Below are 26,048 nucleotides of genomic sequence, written 5' to 3' on the forward strand. Positions count from 1 at the left end.
ATAGGGAAGATGTTAGAAGCTATTATTAAAGATGTTATAGCAGGGCACTTAGAAAAGTTCAAAGTAATCAGGCAGAGTCAACATGGTTTTGTGCAAGGGAAATCATGTTTAACCAATTTATTGGAGTTCTTTGAGGAAGTAACATGTGCTGTGGATAAAGGGGAACCAGTGGATGTACTGTACTTAAATTTCCAGAAGGCATTGGATAAGGTGCCACATCAAAGGTTATTGCGGAAAATAAAAGCTCATGGTGTAGGGGGTAACATAGCGGCATGGATAGAAGATTAGCTAGCTAACAGGAAACAGAGAGTAGGCATAAATGGGTCATTTTCTGATTGGCAAGATGTAATGAGTGGTGCCACAGGGATCGGAGCTGGGGCCTCAACTTTTTACAATTCATATAAATGACTTGGATGAAGGGACCGAAGGTATGGCTGCTAAATTTGCTGATGACATAAAGATAGGTAGGAAAGTAAATTGTGAAGAGGACATAAGGAGGCTACAAAGGGATACAGATAGGTTAAGTGAGTGGGCAAAGATCTGGCAAATGGAGTATAATGTGGGAAAATGTGAAGTTGTCCATTTTGGCAGGAAGAATAAAAAAACATATTATCTAAATGGTGAGAGATTGCAGAGCTCTGAGATGCAGAGGGATCTGGGTGTCCTAGTGCATGAATCGCAAAAGGTTACTATGCAGGTACAGCAAGTAATTAGGAAAGCTAATAGAATGTTATCGTTTATTGTGAGGGGAATTGAATACAAAAGTAGGGAGGTTATGCTTCAGTTATACAGGGCATTGGTGAGACCACATCTGGAGTACTGTGTACAGTAATGGTCTCCTTATTTAAGGAAGGATGTAGATACATTGGAAGCAGTTCAGAGAAGGTTTACTAGACTAATACCTGGAATGGGTGGGTTTTTCTTATGAGGAAAGGTTGGACAGGCTAGGCTTGTATCCACTGGAGTTTAGAAGAGTAAGAGGTGACTTGATTGAAACATATAAGATCCTGAGGGGTCTTGACAGGGTGGATGTGGAGAGGATGTTTCCTCTTGTGGGAGAATCTAGAACTAGAGGTCACTGTTTTAAAAATAAGGGGTCGCCCATTTAAGACAGAGATGAGGAGAAATTTTTTCTCACACAGGGTCGTGAGTCTTTGGAACTCTCTTCCTCAGGGGGCGGTGGAAGCAGAGTCTTTGAATATTTTTACGGCAGATGTAGATAGATTCTTGGTAAGCAAGGGGGTGAAAAGTTATCGGGGGTAGGCGGGAATGTGGAGTAATCGGATCAGCCATGATTTTATTGAATGGCGGAGCAGGCTCGAGGGGCCGAGTGGCCTACTCCTGCTCCTAATTTGTATGTTAATACATGAAACAATCAGTCTGACAGTCACATTTTATTTTGCAAAATACACAATCATTTCCTGGTGAAGCCTCAGAATCAGAAAAATCTGAAGATGTAGTGTATATGGACTTTCTAAAGGCGTCTTACAGCATCTTACAAGAGGCTTGCTAGAAAAATTCAGGTAAATTGTATGAAGGAAATAGAAAGTTGGTTGATGGATAGGAAACAAAGAGTTAGGGTAAAGAGACTGGTTACTTAGACTGGAGAGGGTTGGAAGTGGTGTTACCCAGGGATCAGTGCTGGGTCCACTTTTGTTTCGTCAGAGATAGATGATTTGGACTTGGATATAGTGAACATAATATTGAAATTTACTGATGACACAAATAGCAAGGACTGTAAAAGACCAGGAAGACATAGACAAGTTATCAGACGAGGCAGATGGGTGGCAGATGCAAATTAATGTGGATATCTGTGAGGTAATACATTTTGGGAGAGTAAAGAACCCAATTTGGAATATACATTCAATGGAAAGATGCTGAAGGGTGTGGATGGCCAAAGAGACTTGGGGATTCAAATAATCCCCTGAACTTGTGAGCGCTGAAGATATAAAAGGCCACTAGAATTTTGGGCTTTAGAAATAGGGGCAAAGAGTAAAGAAGTATTGAATTTATGCAAATCATTGGTTAAGCCACAGTTAGAGTACTGTGCGCAGTTTTGAGTGCTCCATTGTTGAAAGAACATTAAAAACAGAGAGTAGATTCAACAGGATGATACAAGGGGAACTATAGATGTAGGGTGCAATTTGTGATTGTGACTATTTCTATTAAAGCAGAGAATGGTAAGAGGAGATTCGATAGAGGTTTTTAAAATTATGAAGAATTTTAATAGAGGAAATAGAGAAAGACTATTTCCTCTGGTTGGACAGTGAGGGCTCATTAATTTAAAATTATCACTGGAAGAGAAGTTGGGAGGAATTTGTTCATTCAGAAGGTCATTTGAACATGGAATGCTTTGCCACAGGGAGTGGTTGAGGCAAAAACCATTGTATTCTTCACTGTAAAATTGGATAAATATTCAAAGCAGAAGAAACTACAAGGCTACTGGGAGAGAGCAGGGCAGTGGAATTAGTTTTGTATTGCTCTAGCAAAGAGCCGGCACAGACGCAATGGAGTAGATTTTAACTGGTGTGGAAAACTGGTGACAGTGGATGGGTCGTCCGTTACACATCCCACCTGATTTTCTTTTCGATTGAAGTCTAATGGAAAGAAAAAATCAGATGGGGTTATAACGGGTGGTTAAAATACTGCCGCAAGTTTTCTGCCTGGTAGTAAAAGTTAAGATCTACCCTAATGGGTTAAATGGCCTCCTTCAGTGCTGTAAGTACCTATCTATAAGAACATAAGACATAGGAGCAGGAGTAGGCCATTTGACCACTCGAGCCTGCTCCGCCATTCAATAAGATCATGGCTGATCTTCTATAAAAGTTAAAATCCCCAATTAAAACTACTCTGCCTTTACTACATGCTTGTCTAATCTCTGCATTTATACATTCTGCCACTTCACAGCTACTACCAGGAGGCCTATACACAACTCTCACTACAGTCTTAAATCCTTTTCTATTTCTTAATTCTACCCATAAATTCTCCACTGCCTGCTTACTTCGTTATATCATCTCTTAGCATAGAAGTAATTTCATCCTTAATCACTAATGCTACTTCTGCCCCTCCAACAGATCCCCTATCCTTCCTGTAGACCTTATAACCTGATAAATTCAGTTCCCAGTCCTGACCGTCTTGCAGCCATGTCTCTGTAATAGCTACCATGTCATACCCTCCAAGTTGAATTTGCACCTGCAATTCATTCAACTTGTTCCTTATACTCCGTGCATTTGTATAAAGAATGCTTAATTGGGCCAGACACCCTAACCTGTCCTTCTGCTCTAATGTTGCTTTTCTCACATATTTCTTATTTCTGTCTCCTGATTTAATTACTTCACATCTTTTAGCTTTCCCTTTACCTGTAGTGCCTAATGCACAATTTCTGACCATTACTCTACTCTCTTCCTTTTCATTTGTTTAAAATTATTATTTATACTACCTTTTCCACCTGAGCCTCCAACCATGCCAGCCTGCACCCCCCCCCCCCACCCCACACCCACACTTTACTAGTTTTAAGTTCTTGGGACCGCCCTATTTATTCTTTCCACAAGGACCCTGGTCCCAGCCCAGTCCAGGTGGAGCCTGTCCCAATGGTACAGCTCCTTCCTGTCCCAGTACTGGTGCCAGTGCCCCATGAAATGGAACTCCTCTTTCCCACACCACTCCTTCAGCCATCTGTTCACTTCCCTAATCTGCTTATCCCTATGCCAATTTGAACGTGGGTCAGGTAATAATCCAGAGATTAGAACCTTTGGAGGTCCTGTTTTTTAAATTTAGCTCCTAGCTCCTGGTACTCTCTGAACAGGACCACTTATCTACTCTTTCCTATGTTTTTGGTCCCAACATGGACCACAATGGCTGGATCCTCTCCCTCCCTCTCCAATATCCTTTCAAGCAAGTTTGAGATGTCCCTTACCCTGGCACCAGGTAGGCAACATACCATGTGGGACTTTCAGTCCTACTTACAAAGGATGCTATCTGTCCCCCCTAATTATTGAATCTCCTACAAATACCACATTACACTTCCTCCCCTCCTCCCTTTGGACAGCCTCCTGCTCCAAGTTGCCATGGTCAGCATTCTGGCTGTCCTTCTGAGAGTCTTTATCCTTATCCTCACAGGTAGCAAGTACATTCTATCTGTTGTGAGGGTTCCCCTCACTCTGTACACTATCAGTCACACCAACCCAATATTGGTTCCATGTACATACTTGTTGTGAATCAATAACAAGCATGCAGCAATTCCAAGTTGAACAAGCTGTTTACTGTAACTGAACCAAACCTTGCTGCATTTTCTACTTCATTAAGTAGTCAGTCAGTAATGGTTGTATCAGCTAGCTTCTGATATAATGCATGCTGTGCAGTAACTTTGATTTCAGTATGAAAGAGTTCCATTGCCTGCCAAAGAAAGCTATGGTTCCATTATATGTTTCTTTGATTCTCATAATCAGGTGCTTTAGCCTCTGTGCTTAACAATCACCATTTTTATTGCTAAATGTGTTGCTGATCTCACAAGCCAGATCCATAATTTATAAGATTAGCCACAACCAACTCCAATTTAGGTTGAGAGAAGCTGTCCATGTACTTTAACCACTTCTGTCTGTCTTGACATGTAGCTACTCAACTCCCTCAGTCCACCTTTACACAGTTCTCTTTCAGATTTTATTGCCGTGACCTTGCCCAATCATTAGAGTGCTGAATATCCAGCCTTTGGAATGAGTTTTGGGCTAATCCTAACTCGCACCAAGTCCTGTTCACCCATTACCCCCTGTGCTCACTGACCTACATTGGCTCCCGGTCGATCAATGCCTCGATTTTAAAATTCTCATCCTGGTCTTCAAATCCCTCCATGGCCTCACCCCTCCCTATCTCTGTAACCTCCTTCAGCCCAACAACCCTCAGATATCTGCGCTCCCTCATCCCTGATTTTTAACTGCTCCACCATTGGCGACTGTGCCTTCAGCTGCCTAGGCGCTAAGCTCTGGAATTCCCTCCCTAAACCTCGCCGTCTTATTACCTCTCTCTCATTCTTTAAGACATTGCTTAAAACCGCCCTCTGACCAAGCTTTTGGTCATCTGCCCTAATTTCTCTTTATGTGGCTTGGTATCAAATTTTGTTTGAGAATGTTCCTGTGAAGCTGATGTGCCAAATAACTGCCTGAATCCGTGAGGTTAAAGCTTAAAACTAAAGGCTTTTATTAAGTAAGAACATGGCATCAAGTTAACACAGGGCAACCATCATTCATCACCGACCCAGCCCTTGGTAGAACATTCCAGAAGAGGGGTGGGGCTGGGGAGGAGCATTCAGAAGAGGGGCGGGGCTAGGGAGGAGCATTAGTGGTTACACCGGTAGAACATTCCAGACATTAACAAGTACAACAACAACAACAACAATACAAATGCCAGAACACAGAGTTATTTCATCACAGAAGCGCCTTGGTACATGTGACTACATTAAAAGGAGCTATATAAATGTAAGTTGTTGTATTATAGGGTTAATACTGCAGTTAAGCTACTTCTGTCAACTAAGTAGAGTTTGTTTCAACATCAAGATGCATGATCTGAAAATTTAAATAATTGTCAGCTTGAGATCCCTTGGCCCTACCAGTACTCTATGGGCCAAGTTGTTTCAGGTTCAAATGGGCACCACGGTTAATTTAAGGTATTTGTGCTATTATTCATATTTTGGATGCACAGAGTAAATAGAATCATAGGCACTGGTTGATAAACTGACAGTGTTAAAATGAATGAATACAGCTAGCAGAATGGAATTCTGTCACTAAAATCAAAATAAGCACAGGCAGCTCAAGAGCAGCACCAGACAGATCTCCTACTCTTGTGTGACATAAGTAATGGATGCACTGCTGTTCTGAAATTATGTTCAGTGTCATGCAATGCCCACGTATACGTTCCTGCTCAATTATTTGTGATTCTGCGGAAGTTGTAGCTCAGCTACAGAGGGAACAGAATTTCAATTTGGAACAAGTTCAAAATCCTTCGAGTCAGATTTGGTTGATTTGGTTTGTACAGTATTGTATACAAAGAGCACTGCTGTGTGTTTATAGAAAAACGAAACAATTTTCTTCAGGTAATTGAATACAAAGTTGGCAGCATTCTACTTAGTCATCAATATTTACAGTGTGCTGCTTTGTCACCAATATGTCCATAGTTTATGTCTAATGATTTGATCCAAGGTCTGATCAGGTAGGCAAAATGGTGTGTAAGAAAATAATCGAGGGAAACACTGTGGCCGGCATTTTGTGGAAAGCAGCGAACGAAAGGCACCAGCCAATCATTACACTTACACTTAGAAACATGGAAACATAGAAGATAGGAGCAGGAGTAGGCCATTCGGCCCCTCGAGCCTGCTCCGCCATTCAATGCAATCACGGCTGATCATCCAAATTCAGTACCCTGTCCCTGCTTTCTCCCCATATCCCTTGATCCCCTTAGCCTTAAGAAATATATCTAACTCCTTCTTGAATATATTTAATGAATTGGCCTCAACTGCTTTGTGTGGTAGAGAATTCCACAGGTTCACCACTCTCTGGGTGAAGAAATTCCTCCTCATCTCAGTCCTAAATGGCTTACCCCTTATCCTTAGACTGTGACCCCTGGTTCTGGACTCCCCCGCCATCGGGAACAGCCTTCCTGCATCTGGTCTGTCTAGTCCTGTTAGAATTTTATAAGTTTCAATGAGATCCCCTCTCATTCTTCTAAACTCTAGCGAATATAAGCCTAATCGACCCAATCTCTCCTCATACGTCATTCCTGCCATCCCAGGTATCAGTCTGGTGAATCTTCCTCCATGGCAAGAACATCGTTCCTCAGATAAGGCGACCAAAACTGCACACAATACTCAAGGTGTGGTCTCACCAAGGCCCTGTACAACTGCAGCAAGACATCCTTGCTCCTGTACTCAAATACTCTCGCTATGAAGGCCAGCATACCATTTGCCTTCTTAACCGCCTGCTGCACCTGCATGCTTACTTTCAGCGACTGGTGCACAAGGACACCCAGGTCTCGTTGCACTTCCCCTTCTCCCAATCTATTGCCGTCCAGATAATAATCTGCTTTCCTGTTTTTGCCACCAAAGTGGATAACCTCGCATTTATCCACATTATACTGCATCTGCCATGCATCTGCCCAATCACCCAACCTGTCCAAATCATACTGGAGTTTCTCTGCATCCTCCTCACAGCACACACAACACCCAGCTTTGCGTCATCTGCAAACTTGGAGATATTACATCTAGTTCCCTCGTCTAGATCATTAATATATATTGTGAATATATATTAATGATCTAGACTCTCTATGGGCTTTTGCACTGGAACTTGCTGGGATTTGAAATCCATTTTGGTACAGCGCCCTCTACAGGGGACCTGGGACTTCTGACCAGATCAAGCAACAGTGTGTCTCCTCAACCAATCAGATTGAAGAATCCTTACTGAAACACGCAGTCTAAACCAGGAAGTGACAGTTAGTAATGAATAGTTAATTCAATGCCAAATCATGTGCAGAAAGCAAAATAAAGAAAGGAAAAGAAAGATGGGATTAGAGAGATAAAAGACAGAAAAGGTACAAAAAACTTAAAAAGTGTTTTCATTTTCTTAAATCTCCAACAATAATTAAAATCTGAAAGAATGAGACTCCACAGTTGTAAAAGTGAATTTTCAGTGCCAGAGGGGCTGTTTGGCAGTAATTAAGACTTATTACACCGTTAAAAATGTATTTACATTGGAATGGGCAAGCCCTAACATTTTCTGGTGAGCTTAGTGGGTATCTATTGGGTACGTATCGCAACTTCACACCCTTCCATGTATTTGAATGCCGAATCACTGGACGAGGTACCAGTGTAGCGAACAATCTTCCCGGTAATTCTTTTTGGCACCATGTGGCCCCTTAGCGGGGCTGCGTGGGCCATTCAAAATACCTTGCCTGTGCAGTTTTTGCATTCAAAGGCTGGCAAGCCGGCTGCGCGGGATCCCTGGAGCGCTGCGTGGCCGCACAGATTACAGGGAACATTGGTAGCGAAGCTTCTGGAGAACATGGCAACTCGGACAGCAACTTCCTGAATTCCACGTTTAACTGCGCATGTGCGGATGCCGGAGGTTGCTGTCTGATTTATACTTTAATAATGGAGAGCGCTGATAGCCTCACCATTATTTTTACCGCAAAATCTGGGCCAATGCTATTCTGACAGGAATAATTTGGTTGGTAATGGATTTTAAAGACGATTGTCATAAAGAAATGAAAAAACAAAAACATTTTAAACTGTGACACTAAGTAGAACTATTGGCTTTTACCAAATATAATTCTAGCCATAACCTTAACCTATGCTATGATATACATTAGCAAATATAAGAACATAAGAAATAGGAGCAGGAGTAGGCCATTTGGCCCCTCGAGCCTGCTCCGCCATTCAGTAAGATCATGGCTGATCTTCTACCTGAACTCCACTTTCCTGCACTATCCCCATATACCTTGATTCCCTTAATATCCAAAAATCTATCGCTCTCTGTCTTGAATATACTCAATGACTGAGCCTCTACAGCCCTCTGGGGTAGAGAATTCCAAAGATTCACCATCCTCTGAGTGAAGAAATTTTTCCTCATCTCAGTCCTAAATAGCCGACCCTTATTCTGAGACTGTGACCCTTGGATCTGGACTCCCCAGCCAGGGGAAACATCCTCCCTGCATCTACCCTGTCAAGCCCTGTAAGAATTTTGTACGTTTCAATGAGATCACCTCTCATCCTTCTAAACTCTAGAGAATATAGGCCTAGTCTACTCAATCTCTCCTCATAGGACAATCCCCCTATCCCAGGAATCAGTCTGGTGAACCTTCGTTGCACTCCCTCTATGGCAAGTATATCCTTCCTTAGGTAAGGAGACTAAAACTGTACACAATACTCCAGGTGTGGACTCACCAGGGCCTATACAATTGCAGTAAGACATCTTTACTCCTATACTCAAATACTCTTGTAATAAAGGCCAACATACCATTTGCTTTCCTAATTGCTTGCTGCACTTGCATGTTGACTTTCACTGATTCGTGTACAAGGACACCCAGGTCCCTCTGAACATCAACATTTCCCAATCTCTCACCATTTAAAAAATACTCTGCTTTTCTATTTTCCTGCCAAAGTGGATAACTTCACATTTCTCCACATTATATTCCATTTGCCATGGTCTTGCTCACTCACAATTTTTTTTTATTCCTTTCTGGGATGTGGGCGTCAGTGGCAAGGCCAGCATTTATTGCCCATCCCCAATTGCCCTTGAGAAGGTGGTGGTGAGCCGCCTTCTTGAACCGCTGCAGTCGTGTGGTGAAGGTACTCCCACAGTGCTGTTAGGTAGGGAGTTCCAGGATTTTGACCCAGCGACGATGAAGGATCAGCGATATACTTCTAAGTCAGGATGGTGTGACTTGGAGGTGGTGGTGTTCCCATGTGCCTGCTGCACTTGTCCTTCTAGGTGGTAGAGGTCGCGGTTTGGGAGGTGCTGCTGAAGAAGCCTTGGCGAGTTGCTGCAGTGCATCTTGTAGATGGTACACACTGCAGCCACAGTGCGCCAGTGGTGGAGGGAGTGAATGTTTAAGGTGGTGGATGGGTTGCCAATCAGGCGGGCTGCTCTGTCCTAAATGGTGTTGAGCTTCTTGAGTGTTGTTGGAGCTGCACTCATCCAGGCAAGTGGAGAGTATTCCATCACACTCCTTACTTGTGCCTTGTAGATGGCAGAAAGGCTTTGGGGAGTCAAGAGGTGAGACACTTGCCGCAGAATACCTAGCCTCTGACCTGCTCTTGTTGCCACAGTATTTATGTGGCTGGTCCAGTTAAGTTTCTGGTCAATGGTGATCCCCAGGATGTTGATGGTGGGGGATTTGGCGATGGTAATGCCATTTAATGTCAAGGGGCGGTGGTTAGACTCTTGCTTATTGGAGATAGTCATTGCCTGGCACTTCTGTGGCACGAATGTTACCTGACACTTATCAGCCCAAGCCTGAACGTCGTCCAGGTCTTGTTGTATGCGGGCATGGACTGCTTCATTATCCGAGGAGTTGTGAATGGCACTGAACACTGCGCAGTCATCAGCGAACATCCCCATTTCTGACCTTATGTTGGAGGGAAGGTCATTGATGAAGCAGCTGAAGATGGTTGGGCCTAGGACACTGCCCTGAGGAACTCCTGCAGCGATGTCCTGGGGCTGTGATGATTGACCTTCAACCACCACAACCATCTTCCTTTGTGCTAGCCTGTCGATATCCCCTTGAAGCCTCCTTGCATCCTCCTCACAACTTACATTCCCACCCAGCTTTTTGTATGTAGTTTCAAAGTATATGGGACGCTCTTCTACCGAATGTGAAATATTCACCGCTCTGTAAAGCAGCAGGATCTTGCAGCAGTGAGTGTAACACCGGTCAAAATTGTACTAGGTCTAACTCATGGATTTTTTGAAATTGGCCTCATTAAATATTCATGGCGAGTTCCTGGCCCAGTAGGCCTGACTGAGGAGCTTACTGTGAGCTGGTGACATAGAGTCATAGAGTTTTACAGCACAGAAAGAGGCCCTTCGGCCCATCGTGTCTGCGCCGCCCATCCATCCCTGTCCAGTCTAATCCCATTTTCCAGCATTTGGTCCATAGCCTTGTATGCAATGGCATTTCAAGTGCTCATCCAAATGCTTCTTGAATGTTGTGAGGGTTCCTGCCTCTACCACCCTTTTAGGCATTGAGTTCCACATTCCAACCACCCTCTGGGTTAAAAAGTTCCTCCTCAAATCCCCTCTAAATCTCCTGCCCCTTACCCTGAATCTATGCCCCCTTGTTATTGACCCCCCTACTAAGGGGAAAAGTTCCTCTTTGTCTACCCTATCTATGCCCCTCATCATTTTGTACACCTCAATCAGGTCCCCCCTCAGCCTTCTTTGCTCCAAGGAAAACAACCCCAGCCTGTTTAGTCTTTCTTCATAGCTGAGGCGCTCCATCCCAGGTAACATCCTGGTGAATCTTCTCTGCGCCCTCTCCAAGGCAATCACATCCTTCCTATAGTGAGGCGACCAGAACTGCACATAGTACTCCAGCTGTGGCCTCATCAGCGTTTTGTACAGCTCCATCATAACCTCCCTGCTCTTATATTCTATGCCTCGGCTAATGAAGGCAAGTATCCCATATGCCTTTTTAACCACCTTATCTACCTGTTCCGCTGCCTTCAGGGATCTATGTACACCAAGGTCCCTCTGACCCTCTGTACTTCCTAGGGTCCTACCACTCATTGTGTATTCCCTTGCCTTATTTGTCCGTCCAAAATGCATCACCTCGCACTTTTCAGGGTTAAATTCCATTTGCCACTTTTCCGCCCATCTGACCAACCCGTTTATATCGTCCTGTAGCCTGAGGCTTTCCTCCTCGCAATTTACCACCCCACCAATTTTCGTGTCATCTGCGAACTTACTGATCATACCTTTCACATTCTCATCCAAATCATTTATGTAGATCACAAACAACAAGGGACCCAGCACCGATCCCTGAGGTACCCCACTGGACACAGGCTTCCAGTCACAAAAGCAACCTTCGACCATCACCCTCTGCCTCCTGCCACTCAGCCAGTTTAGGATCCAACGCGCCAAGGCACCCTGGATCCCATGGGCTCTTACCTTCTTGACCAGTCTCCTATGCGGGACTTTGTCAAAAGCTTTACTGAAGTCCATGTAAACCACATCCACAGCATTTCCCTCATCCACCCCCCTAGTCACCCCCTCGAAAAATTCAATCAGATTTGTCAGACATGATTTACCCTTGACAAAGCCATGCTGACTATCCCCGATTAATCCTTGCCTCTCCAAGTGTAGACTAATTTTGTCCCTCAGAATTTTTTCCAATAATTTCCCTACCACAGATGTTAGGCTCACTGGCCTGTAATTCCCTGGTTTATCCCTGCTACCCTTCTTGTATAATGGTACTACATTAGCTGTTCTCCAGTCCTCTGGTACATCCCCTGTGGCCAGAGAGGTTCTGAAAATTTGTGTCAGAGCCCCTGCAATCTCCTCCTTTGCCTCCCACAGCAGCCTGGGATACATCTCGTCCGGGCCTGGGGATTTATCCACTTTTTGGCCTGCTAAAACCGCTAGCACCTCCTCCCTCTCGATGCTAATATGTTCAAGTATGTCACAGTCCCCTTGCCCGATTTCTATGTCTGCATCGTCTTTCTCCATAGTGAACACAGATGCAAAAAATGGGTAACCATGCACAGCTGCAGCTCCTGAAGGCTGCAGCTATTACTTAAAGAGGCAGATTAATTTTTGCGAGGCAGAGAAAAATTGGCTGAAGGAAGGAACGGATCAATTGTTTGGACGAGTGTTTGGAGGTCCTGTTAAATGAAATCCAGCAAAGGAGGGTTGTCTTCTCTGGCATCCTAGGGCACCCTCCTGTCAGAAGAAATGTGCTGGCATAAATGCATCTCTAATATCTGGAGGACCTGGATGCCGACGGGGTAAAGGTTAATAGCCTCACGAGGTTTGCCAAGGTTAGCCAGCCTTGTAGATGAGCAAAGTATGCAGGCCACCTACTGTTTCCTTTCACCCTGTTACATTCTGACTCAGGCTGCATACCAGGGCTTCACAAAACAGCTCTTTCTAAGCTTAACATACATGCCTATATTGCAGCAGGGCACACTTTCTTAATGCCATTTCAAACTGTTGTCATGTGACCATTGGGGCAAAGTGCCCCGCAAAGCAAGAATCCCACATAATGTGCAGGGTGATCACGTGCCCTTGCACTTATTAACGGTACTCCTATATAGTAGAGCTAGAGAACTTTGTTCTGACTAGTTGTTGGACGACTTCTCTCTGCTTTTGGTGGTAGCCTGGTGTAGTAGCATAACTAGATTGATACCTCATTCTGATGGCGCTGCTCCTGCTGTAGCTTTGTTTGATTTGAAGCCTGAGATTTAATGGAGTGCAGAGCCAAACCCATCCAACTGTATACCACTGTGCTCCCACCTATGGTGGGTCAGAGTGTCAGGTGCTGGCTACTAAGTATGATTCTGAGAGTCAGACTATTGCATAACAACATTGTGGCAGCACAACGACTGCAGCGGTTCAAGGAGAAGCCCCACCCGCACCTTCTCAGGGCAACTAGGGATGAGCAATAAGTGCAGTTTGCCCGTGCTAACCCACATCCCGAGGACAAATAAAAAAAATATACTTGCCATTGGCTTTATTCCTCCCCTCTTGCTCCTAGCTTTTAAATAATTCTTGACAGGAAGAGAGGAAGCGGAATAGTGTTCTAATTCTGTCCACCGTAATTTCTGTCTATGGGTTTGAACATAATCCTAAGTTTAATACTCACTTTGGTTATAAAATTGTGTAACTGGATCTATGACAAGTGGCCTAGTATGGCAAAACTTCAAGTCACAAAATGCAATAAGACACAAAAGATAAAGTCTCAGATGGTTGTACTACATAGGTGGTGGTGTGGACTTACAATGGGGATATATAATTAATTGGTTTTGATTCAGCACATGTCTTTAAGTTGCTTTTGGTGATTTTGGGGACCTTGTAGTAGGTGCATGCAACAATTCTTCTTTTTCCAGCTGTTCCAGATCTTTCCCAGGAGCTGCAAGCCATGCATTATGGCTGTGCTGGGAGATGAGTGGTAATTACACACTTTGCTGTGGAAGTTAAAGTTTAATTAAATTGCTTTTACTAAACTTTATTCTTGGAGGGACCAAGTAGTCCAGTGGGTGGTACTGTTCCCTTGACCTGTGTTCAACTCAATCTCAGACAGATTTAATTAAATTCTCTATTTTTGACAGTGGTTAATGGGTATCATATGAAATGGGTTTGCTTAATCCAATTCCCAGTGAATGTGACCATATTGCTCAAAACTACCATAAAGTTCAGACCGAACTGGCAACGATCAATAAATCTTGCTCAATCTGACCGCAAGGATAGACAGCAGGCTAATGAAGAAAATCATACTGCGGCAGTAGAAAGCTACGTATAAATGGGATGGCGCTAAGCATTACTTTCTACAGGATGAAAGGTCATCAACCTGAAACGTTAACTCTGTTTCTCTCTCCACAGATGCTGCCTGACCTGCTGAGTATTACCAGCAATTTTAAAGATTTTCCGGAATCCGCAGTATTTTGCTTTTGTCTTTCTACACAGGCAGTGAAGCAAACAAAAACTTAACCATGTTTCCAGTTCTAAAGAGGTCCAATATTTAAAAATTCTTCAATCATTGCTCGGGGGAGAAATTCAGCTCTCAGCTGTCCGTTTCTTCAGCATAAAATTAGAGTCAGACCTCTGAATTTCCCGTAGCAATGTGCCGCGCTTAAACTGCGGCGGAAGTAGCCGGATGCCACATTCGCTCGGATAAGAATATAAGAACATAAGAATTAGGAGCAGGAGTAGGCCATACGGCCCTTTGAGCCTGCTCCACCATTCAATAAGATCATGGCTGATCTTCGACCTCAACTCCACTTTCCTGCCTGATCGCCATATCCCTCGATTCCCCCAGAGTCCAAGGGCTCGATTTTCATTGGGCCGTGGAGTCGGGATTGGAGGCGTGCGGGGGGTTAAAATCCCAAAATCAGGGGTCCCAACACCATCCCGCCTCCATGCCAGTTTCAAAGGAGGCGGATACCCGCCCCGCACTGGGACCCGCCTCCCCAAGGCGGGAAGGGGATTAGTGCCAGTTAACTGCCTGTTAACAGGTAGTTAACAGGCAGCTTTTAGCCTAATCCCTATTTTTAAGGTTGAAGTGTGGGATTCCCGACGGCTCCAAACCACACCAAGTTAGAGGAGGCGGGCCGTCAGGTTGAAGGACTTGGAGGGGTCGAGATGTCGGTATTCAGGTGAGTGATGTGTGCATGAGTGCAAAGGTAAATGTGTTTGGTGTGTCTAAAGTGTTTAAAGAAGTTTAAATGGCCTTTTCTTACCTTTACAGCTTTCCTTCCTTTAGGTCTCGGGAGTCCCTCATCTCACCGGCACAGAAAGCAGAATGGCTGCAAACTGTCAAAAGTGACAGCCTTCAGCTTTCTGTGCAGCAGAGATTTCTAACTGAGTCTGTGGAGAAGGACTCATGTTAGAAGTAAGACTGTCAGTGTTTGACAGCTTCAAAGAGCTTTCAAACACTGATATTTCATCTGTCAAAACCTCTTGACAGATGACATTTCAGTCTGTGACATCACCTGTTGCCAGATGGCCCTTAATCGGCCTGCTGAGCCTGCTGGGCGGGCTCAACAAGGTCAATCAAGTTAAAATCACATGGATTGGCCACATCTCGATGGAGGCGGGACTACAACCCTGAAAGTTGAAGTCCCACCTCCATCACATCCCCTGAATGAAAATCCAGCCCCAAAAATCTATCTATCTCAACCTTGAATATACTCAAAGACTTAGCATTCACAGCCCTCTGGGGTAGAGAAATTCAAAGATTCACAACCCTCTGAGTGAAGAAATTCCTCCTCAGCTCAGTCTTTAAATGCTGGAGGCCGCTCAAAAAAAAAGCGCAACAAATGATCATTTTTATTTTTGTCGGCCCAGGAGAAGAAAGAGTGCTCTTCCTGGACCCACAGAGAAAAACTCTGGCCCACTGCCAGCGCACTGGAGGTCTTTCACGGGGTCACCTTCCTCTCCCAGACCTCAGCTGCCAGCTGGATCAGTGTAGGAGCCAGCGGGTTTTCCCGCCCTCTTCGACTAGCAAACTGCAGCGGGCTCCCATTTGGTGAATTTGCCGAATTTGGCTTGGTCCTCAAGCCAACACTGACTGCGCGCACAGCCGTTGCTCTGCCAGCTTTGCACCTGTTTTGGGCACAAGTCGAATTTCTCACCATTCGTTTCTATTCGTTTCTTAGGCAAAATTCTTTTTATTTACAAGCAATCCATAACTGTTGAATCAGCAGAAGGGACAAGTCAGAAAAAAATCATAAACTAGCACTGATTTGGTCTTTTATCAGCCAGATCAAATTTTAAAAGACAACTAGTATTGATATTAGAAATTAATAATTGCTTCCTGACACTGGTGCAACAGATCTCCAGGCCATGGTTATTATTAATTATTTTGGGACTGGAGATCCAGATAAAATTGACTTCCTTCCAATTCCAAGTAGTCCGCAGCCCAAACTACATACCAAAAGCACAGCAGACAAACTATTAGCACAGTATACAGGTCTAAGCTGTGTAAATCTGCAGGACAAAGCACCACAGAAAATCCTTACCTGACTAGTAGATGGTTCTAAAAGTTACTTACCTTTTATCCACAAAATATTCAAAGTCTTTCGAAGATCTGTGTTTGTAAACTATTTTTGGACAAGTTGTGGAATCTTTATAGCTCTGTCTATATATATATATATATATATATCTTGTATAAAAATAGAAGGGATGTAGTGAAAGATCCAAGGAATATAGAGTTCCCAAGTATTAATGGAACATTGATGACGAAGTACATCTGCCACCTATAATGGGTAATGAGGAGTGAGCTTTTGGCACAGTGGTACCATTCCCACCTCTGGGCCAGAAGGTGCAGGATTCGAACCCCACTCCAGAAAGTCCCGGCTAGTGTAGTCGGAGCTCCGGCTTTGAATTCTGGGTTGACATCCAGTGGGACACTCGCATCTGGTGGGTGTGGCTCATAGAGTCAGAGTTATACAGCACAGAAAGAGGCTCTTCGGCCCATCGTGTCCACGCCGGCCATCAAGCCCTATCTATTTTAATCCCATTTTCCAGCACTTGGTCCGTAGCCTTGTATGCTATGGCGTTTCAAGTGCTCATCTAAATGCTTCTTGGTTGTGGGTGTGAGTGCCTCCCCACCCCGTCCCTCATCGTATGGCTTGTGGGAGCCCATAAAACCTTCCCGCTGTATAGGACTAACCATGGTTACGGCCATGGAAGGAGCGTTAACATGGCCAGTCAGACTGTTAACCAACCTGTGAATCCTCCCACTACTTCACACTGTTCCCCAAAGGGACAGCGAGAAGACACAAAAAGAAGATGGGTGATTTTCAGAAAATTTGCCGTATGCTGCATATGATCTTCCAACCATTTAAATTAACAATTGGAGAACTGTGTTCCGCACCCTTCAGAATTTGATACACTGGATGAGACAGCAAAATTGGAAAATTACCTCTGATGCCTGCACGTAACTTTTTATTGCAGTCCATTTTTATGCCCTCCGCTATCAAAAGGTATTGATTGGTAACATTGCAAATCTCGAATATTTTCACAGAAAAAGAGTCACTTATGATATTAGAAGTGGATGACCTGTGACACCTTTTTGCTGAACAATCGTATGTGAATCACTATAAATTGGTACTCCGCCAGTTTTCTGTTGTATAAAATCAAGTATTGTACTTACAAACATAATCCGAGTGGGTATATGGTCTGACTGCACAATGGGATTTTTGTACAGCCAAATCTCTTCAGGCTGAATAACTCGCTGGAAAGGATCCAGAAATTCTGTGAAACTGTGGAGAAAAATGAAAAAAAGTTATATTTGGAGAGAGGTTTCTTTCCGTAATAATAGCAATCTGAAGTACCATTCTACTAAGTGAAAAATAATATTTTACTTCACCTAGAACCATACTTACAGGAACAAGATGGGTCTAGTGTCAGTAGGGGTGCCTGCTTTACCTTTCTGGTCTTTGTGCACTCAACTACCTTTGTTCTGCTTTGGATTTTACCCGATTTCCTTCTTACACAGAGCATTTTAACAATATAAAAGCCAGCAAGAAGATCTAACAAATTGCTCTTAGGTGATCATGTGGTGCCACACATGAATACTTTGCTTTAGTAATACTCTAATTCAAAAAGGACCATCACTGAACAAATGATCTGTTTTCTTCTGTATTGTTTTGGCTGTTATTCTTTTCAGTAGGTCAGCAAGTGGCAGAAATCTTTAGTTTCCACTGTAAAAATGAAATCTAAGGGCATAGTTACATGAACTCTCACCAAACCCCGATCACCCGTGGTCACTCTCGGTTAAACAACGCCTCAATTTTAAAGTTGGCATCCTTGGCCACGATTTTACTTCCCTCAGCGGATCTGTGGCAGGTGATGCCGATGGCGGGTCGTGACCCCGCTGCTGGCTCCATCTCACTCTGTAAAATGATTTTGCCTTGATGGGGCTTGTTAAACCCACCCAGCGCATTTCCCAGGCCAATTAGAGGAAGCAGGTCTGATGATGTCATTTCATGATATTCGATATTCAGGAAAGGGAGGTGGGGTAGCATTACTGGTTAAAGAAGGGATTAATACAATTGTAATGAAGGATATTAGCTCTGATGATGTGGAATCTGTATGGGTAGAATTGAGAAATACTAAGGGGAAAAAAACATTAGTGGGAGTGGTATATAGACCTCCAAACAGTAAGGCAGAGGTTGGGGATGGCATTAAAAGGGAAATTAAAGAAGCGTGCAATAAGGGCACAGCAGTCATCATGGGTGACTTTAATCTACATATAGATTGGGCCAACCAAATTAGTAACAATACTGTGGAGGAGGAATTCCTGGAGTGTTTACGGGATGGTTTCCTGGACCAATATGTCGAGGAACCAACCAGAGATCAGGCCATCTTAGACTGGGTATTATGTAATGAGAAAGGATTAATTAGCAATCTTCTTGTACGAGGCCCCTTGGGTCGGAGCGATCATAATATGATCGAATTCTTCATTAAGATGGAGAATGAAGTAATTGACTCAGAGACAAGGGTCCTCTATTTAAATAAAGGAAACTACGATGGTCTGAGGAGCGAGTTGGGTAGGATTGATTGGGGAATGTCACTCAAAGGGTTGACGGTGGATAGGCAATGGCAAACATTCAAAGACCGAATGGATGAGCTACAGAATTTGTTCATCCCAGTTTGGCATAAAAATAAAACAAAAAAGGTGACTCAACCGTGGCTAACAAGGGAAATTAGGGACAGCATAAGATCCAAGGAGAGGACATATAAATTGGCTAGAAAAAGCAATAATCCTGAGGATTGGGAGCAGTTTAGGAGTCAACAAAGGAGGACAAAGGGATTAATTAAGAAAGGGAACATAGAATATGAGAGTAAGCTAGCAAGGAACATAAAAACTGACTGTAAAAGCTTTTATAGATATGTGAAGAGAAAAAGATTGGTGAAGTCAAGCGTAGGTCCCTTACAGTCAGAATCAGGGGAATTTATAATGGGAAATAAGGAAATGGCAGACCAACTAAATACATACTTTGGTTCTGTCTTCACAAAGGAGGACACAAATAACCTCCCAGAGATGCCGGGGAACATAGGGTCTGATGAAAGGGAGGAACTGAAAGAAATCAGTATTTGTAGGGAAATGGTGTTAGGAAAATTGATGGGACTGAAGGCCGATAAATCCCCAGGGCCTGATGGTCTACATCCCAGGGTACTTAAGGAGGTGGCCCTAGAGATAGTAGATGCATTGCTGGTCATCTTCCAGAACTCGATAGACTCTGGAACGGTACCCATGGATTGGAGGGTAGCTAATGTTACCCCACTATTCAAAAAAGGTGGTAGAGAAAAAGCGGGGAATTATTGACCGGCAAGCCTGACATCGGTAGTGGGGAAAATGCTAGAGTCTATTATAAAAGATGTAATAGCAGAGCACTTGGAAAGCAGTGACAGGATCGGACAAAGTCAACATGGATTTACAAAAGCTAAATCATGCTTGACTAATCTACTGGAATTTTTTGAGGATGTAACTGGTAAAATAGATAAAGGAGAACCAGTGGATGTGGTGTATTTGGACTTTCAGAAGGCTTTCGATAAGGTTCCGCATAAGAGATTAGCGTGCAAAATTAAGGCACATGGGATTGGGGGCAAGGTATTGACTTGGATAGAGAACTGGTTGGCGGACAGAAAGCAAAGAGTTGGAATAAACGGGTCATTTTCCGAGTGGCAGGCGGTGACTAGTGGGCTACCTCAAGGATCGGTCCTAGGACCCCAGCTGTTCACAATATATATTAATGATCTGGACGAGGGAATTGGATGTAATATCTCCAAATTTGCAGACGACACAAAGCTGGGTGGGAGGGTAAGCTGTGAGGAGGATGTCGTGAAACTCCAGTACGATTTGGACAGGTTGGGTGATTGGGCAGAAACATGGCAAATGGACTATAATGTGGATAAATGTGAGGTTATCCACTTTGGTGGCAAAAACAGGAAGGCAGATTATTATTTGAATGGCAATAGATTGGGAGAAGGGGAAGTGCAAAGAGACCTGGGTGTTCTTGTGCACCAGTCGCTGAAGGTAAGCATGCAGATGCAGCAGGCGGTTAAGAAGGCAAATGGTATGTTGGCCTTCGTAGCAAGAGGGTTCGAGTACAGGAACAAGGATGTCTTGCTACAGTTGCACAGGGCCTTGGTGAGATCGTACCTTGAGTATTGTGTGCAGTTTTGGTCACCTTACCTGAGGAAGGATGTTCTTGCCATGGAGGGAGTGCAGCGAAGATTCACCAGGCTGATACCTGAGATGGCAGGAATGACGTATGAGGAGAGATTGTGTCGATTGGGCTTTTACTCACTGGAGTTTAGAAGATTGAGAGGGGATCTCATCGAAACCTATAAAATTCTGTCAGGTCTGGACAGACTAGATGCAGGAAGGATGTTTCTGATGGCCGAGAAGTCCAGAACCAGGGGTCATAGTCTAAGGATAAGGGGTAAGCCATTTAGGACTGAAATGAGGAGGAATTTCTTCACCCAGAGAGTGGTGAACCTGTGGAATTCTCTGCCACAGAGGGCAGTGGAGGCCAGTTCATTAAATATATTCGAGAAAGAATTGGATATATTTCTTGAGGCTAAAGGGATCAAGGGATATGGGGAGAAGGCAGGGACAGGTTACTGAATTTGGATGATCAGCCATGATCTCATTGAATGGCGGAGCAGGCTCGAAGGGCCGAATGGCCTACTCCTGCTCCTATCTTCTATGTTTCTATGTTTCTATGACACTTCATCAGCTAGTTTGCTTAAAGGGACCATGCCCAACTTTATTTTGACATTTGTGTTGTCGGTGTTCTACAGCATTGAAGTTTTAAAAAATTCGTTAAGGGATGTGGGCATCGCTGGCAAGGCCAGCATTTATTGCCCATCCCTAATTGCCCTTGAGAAGGTGGTGGTGAGCCGCCGCCTTGAACCGCTGCAGTCTGTGTGGTGAAGAGACTCCCACAGTGCTGTTAGGGAGGGAGTTCCAGGATTTTGACCCAGCAACGATGAAGGATCGGCGATTTATTTCCAAGTCAGGATGGTGTGTGACTTGGAGGGGAACTTGGAGGTGGTGGTGTTCCCATGCGCCTGCTGCCCTTGTCCTTCTAGGTGGAAGAGTTTGCGCGTTTGGGAGGTGCTGCCGAAGAAGCCTTGGCGGGTTGCTGCAGTGCATTTTGTAGATGGTACACACTGCAACCACGGTACACCGGAGGTGGAGGGAGTGAATGTTTAAGGTGGTGGATGGGTTGCCAATCAAGCTGCCTGCTTTGTCCTGGATGGTGTCGAGCTTGAGTGTTATTGGAGCTGCACTCATCCAGGCAAGTGGAGAGTATTCCATCACACTGCTGACTTGTGCCTTGTAGATGGTGAAAAGGCTTTGGGGAGTCAGGAGGTGAGACACTCGCCGCAAAATACCTAGCCTCTGACCTACTCTTGTTGCCACAGTATTTATGTGGCTGGTCCAGTTAAGTTTCTGGTCAATGGTGACCCCAGGATTTTGATGGTGGAGGATTCGGCAATGGTAATGTCATTGAATGTCAAGGGGCGGTGGTTAGACTCTCGCTTGTTGGAGATAGTCTGTGGCACGAATGTTACCTGTCACCTATCAGCCCAAGCCTGAACGTCATCTAGGTCTTGTTGCATGCGGGCATGGACTACTTCATTATCTGAGGAGTTGCGAATGGTGCTGAACACTGTGCAGTCATCAGCGAACATCCCCATTTCTGACCTTATGTTGGAGGAAAGGTCATTGATGAAGCAGCTGAAGATGGTTGGGCCTAGGACACTGCCCTGAGGAACTCCTGCTGCCATGTCCTGGGGCTGTGATGACTGACATTCAACCACCACAACCATCTTCCAGCCAGTGGAGAGTTTTCCCTCCGATTCCCATGGACTTCAGTTTTACTAGGGCTACTTGACGCCACACTCGGTCAAATGCTGCCTTGGGGCAGTCACTCTCACCTCACCTCTAGAACTCAACTCCTTTGTCCGTGTTTGGACCAAGGCTGTAATGAGGTCAGGAGCCGAGTGATCTTGGCGGAACCCAAACTGGGCTTCAGTGAGCAGGTTATTGGTAAGTGCCGCTTGATAGCACTGTTGATGACACCTTCCATCACTCTGCCGATGATTGAGAGTAGACTGATGAGGCGGTAACTGGCTGAATTGGATTTGTCCTGCTTTTTATGGACAGGACTTACCTGGGCAGTTTTCCACATTGTCGGATAGATGCCAGTGTTGTAGCTGTACTAGGAACAGCTTGGCTAGAGGCACGGCTAGTTCTGGAGCACAAGTCTTCAGCAGGATATCCGGGATGTTGTCAGGGCCCATAGCCTTTGCTGTATCCAGTGCGCTCAGCCGTTTCTTGATATCATGAGGAGTGAATTGTATTGGCTGAAGACTGGCATCTGTGTTGGTGGTGACCTCAGGAGTTGGCCGATATGGATCATCCACTTGGCACTTCTGGCTGAAGATGGTTGCAAATGCTTCAGCCTTGTCTTTTGCACTCACATACTGGGCTTCACCATCATTGACGATGGGGATATTCATGGAGCCTCCTCCCGTTAGTTGTTTAATGGTCCACCACCATTCACGACTGGATGTGGCAGGACTGCAGAGCTTTGATCTTATCCGTTGAGTTTTGGATCATTTAGCCCTGTCTATAGCATGCTGCTTCTGCTTTTTAGCATGCATGTAGTCCTGTGTTACAGCTTCTCCAGGTTGGCACCTCATTTTTAGGTACGCCTGGTGCTGCTCCTGGCACGCTCTTCTACACTCCTTATTGAACCAGGGTTGGTCCCCTGGCTTGATGGTAATGGTAGCGTGAGGGATAAGCCGTGCCATGAGGTTACAAATTGTGGTGGAGTACAATTCTGCTGCTGCTGATGGCCAACAGCGCATCATGGATGCCCAGTTTTGAGCTGCTAGATCTGTTCTGAATCTACCCCATTTAGCACAGTGGTAGTGCCACACAACATGATGGAGGGTGTCCTCAGTGTGAAGACAGGACTTCGACTCCACAATGACTGTGCGGTGGTCACTGCTACCAATACTGTCATGGACAGATGCACCTTGCAACAGGTAGATGGGTGAGGACGAGGTCAAGTAGGTTTTTCCCTCGTGTTGGTTCTCTCACCATCTGTCGCAGGCCCAGACTGGCAGTTATGTCCTTCAGGACTCGGCCAGTAGTGTTGCTACCGAGTCACTCTTGGTGATGGACATTGAAGTCCCCCACCCAGAGTACATTCTGTGCCCTTGCTACTCTCAGTGCTTCTTCCAAGTGGTGTTCAACATGGAGGAGTACTGGTTTGTCAGCTGAGGGAAGGCGGTAGCTCATAATCAACAGGAGGTTTCCTTGCCTGTGCTTGACCTGAAGTCTTAAGACTTCAGGAGTCAATGTTGAGGGCTCCCAGGGCCACTCCTTCTCGACTGTATACCATTGTGCCGCCACCCCTGGTGGGTCTGTCCTGCCGGTGGGACAGGACATACCCAGTGACGGTGATGGAGGAGTTTGGGACATTGGCTGAAAGGTATGATTCTGTGAGTATGACTATGTCAAGCTATTGATTTACTAGTCTGTGGGACAGCTCTCCCAATTTTGGCACAAGTCCCCAGATGTTGGTGAGGAGGACTTTGCAGGGTCGACTGGGCTGGGTGTGCCGTTGCCATGTCTGTAGCCAGTGCCGAGGTCGATGCCGGGTGATCTGTCCAGTTTCATTCATATTATTGTGTTTCGTAGTGGTTTGTTACAACTGAGTGGCTTACTCGGCCATTTCAGAGGGCAGTTAAGAGTCAACCACATTGCTGCAAACACTGACAATGACTGCACAGAGGTGCAGGGCTGCACCCAGGTTCTCCCATGACTCCCTCCATATGCAGGGAGGTCCTCTTCCCTTTCCATGAGCATAAGACACCTCCCCAGAAGACCAACACAGCCTGGTTGCACATTGCACAGGAGGGCACAAGCAGGGATGTCATCAGGAGGACCAGAATGCAGTGGCGCAACTCTTTTAATTATCTCATTAGATTATGAAATGTTCGTACAAAGCCACACTCAACCTCATCCTGCTGTGCCTCTCATCACATCTTCATCACTCTGCCTTCCCTACCCTATCCCTGCACATCCTTACTCACACCAACTTATCTTGCACTTCCACCCAAATATATCTCTCTCTATCTACATTATCACATCTCCATCTCGCTAGCCACCCCTCACTCTCACCCTCATCCTAGTGCAATCATACCAACTAACAACACACAAGGGTATCCACTTGATCTTTTATCCAATGTTCATGTAAAGTTTCTGTTAATGTGCTGTTTAACATTGAAACCTTTATTTTTAACACTTTGCAATCTTGGACAGATTTGTGTGCACCTTTGGAAGTGGATTTGGAAATGGTGATGAGTGTGAAAGGAATGGCTTGGGCATTGTAGGGATGCTTTATGATGTTGGTGTGGGGTGGTGCCAACCTGCACATCATGTGGCAGCCAGGGTGTACAGCGTCAAGTGAAGTAAATCTGGCCATGGTGAGGCCATCCCTGGCCTCCCAGGCAGCATTGTGTTTGGGTGCTGATGCCCTCTGTCCTGTGCAACATCAGGTGATTGCGGTGAAGGTTGGTGTTGTTGTTGGTGCTGCTGGTGTGCCTGGTGCTGCTGGTGTTGGTGCTGATCGTAGTTGGATTCTGAGGACCAAGGTGAGACAGTATAAAGGGCACCTATGTTGATGGAATAGATGGCAGGTGAAGTACAGATGGTGAGGGTTCTTCCAAAGAGGTGATACTGGATGGAGAGTGGAAAGTGGAAAGCCTGCAGAATCTGTGCTGGAAATAGACTGAGAAACAGCTTGTGGCTGAGGAATGTGAAGATCTGTCAGGTAGTAGCTTTTACAGTACATTTGAAGCTGTCAAGTAATCAGCTGGAGCAATGGCCACTCAACTCCCGCCTCAGGTTGATTGCTGTGGTTCCCATGACCATGAAGTTAAAGTGAAAAGGCAAGTTAAAAAAGCCTGTTAATGATCTGTCAACAAGGCAATAATGAGCTTAATTGGGTCGCCCGCCGCTGCCTGGTGGGTCTGCTCAGCACTGACATACCTGACATTTGGGAAAGACATGTCCCAACCCACTGTTAAAAAAAAACTTTCCCACCCGACCTGCCACCGATCCCGTCCGCTGACCCCCCGGAAAATTCTCCCCCTGGTTTTCAAATCCCTCCATGGCCTCGCCACTATCTCTCTAATCTCCTCCAGCCCCACAACCCTCCGAGACATCTGCGCTCCTCTAATTCTGACCCCTTGAGCATCCCAGATTTTAATCACTCAACCATTGGTGGCTGTGCCTTCAGCTGTCAAGGACCTAAGCTTTGGAATTCCCCCCCTAAACTTCTCCGCCTTTAAACCTCTTTCCTCCTTTAAGACGCTCCTTAAAACTTATGTCTTTGACCAAGCTTTTGGTCAGCTGCCCTAATCTCTCCTTATGTGGCTCGGTGTCAAATTTTGTTTTATAACACTCCTGTGAAGTGCCTTGGGACGTTTTACTATGTTAAAGGTGCTATATAAATACAGGTAGTTGTTGTTCTAGGTTTTGGCTCGAGGCTGATACTTGGTTAGACCGATGAAGGCTGACAGACCAGAATTACATAGCCAACTTTGCACCATTTCGGACAATTGGTTCTCTGCTGTATCACCTGGGAACTTTTAACATTTGCTTCACCCTCGCTGCAGTTATACTGCACATGGTGTAATGCTGAAACCCTGAGACTATATGGTCTCCCATCTAAACTCAACTTGTACAACTTCATAACATAATTTATACATCACTCCATAAAAATAAATGTTTGGGGGGGGGGGGGGAGCGTC

General features: G+C 45.0%; 1 protein-coding gene across 1 annotated transcript in view; it reads right to left on the reverse strand.

The window, feature by feature from the left end:
• plpp4 (phospholipid phosphatase 4) overlaps positions 1-26,048 on the reverse strand; it is a 325,621-nt gene that overhangs the window by 227,506 nt on the left and 72,067 nt on the right. The window contains exon 2 of the mRNA XM_085994550.1: positions 17,356-17,464. Within this exon, the coding sequence (XP_085850676.1) occupies positions 17,356-17,464 (109 nt within the window). The remainder of the gene's footprint in view (positions 1-17,355; positions 17,465-26,048) is intronic.

The sequence above is a fragment of the Somniosus microcephalus genome, chromosome 8 (genome assembly GCF_052327205.1).
Source record: "Somniosus microcephalus isolate GS21.2 chromosome 8, FLI_Smic_1.0, whole genome shotgun sequence".
Taxonomy (NCBI): domain Eukaryota; kingdom Metazoa; phylum Chordata; class Chondrichthyes; order Squaliformes; family Somniosidae; genus Somniosus; species Somniosus microcephalus.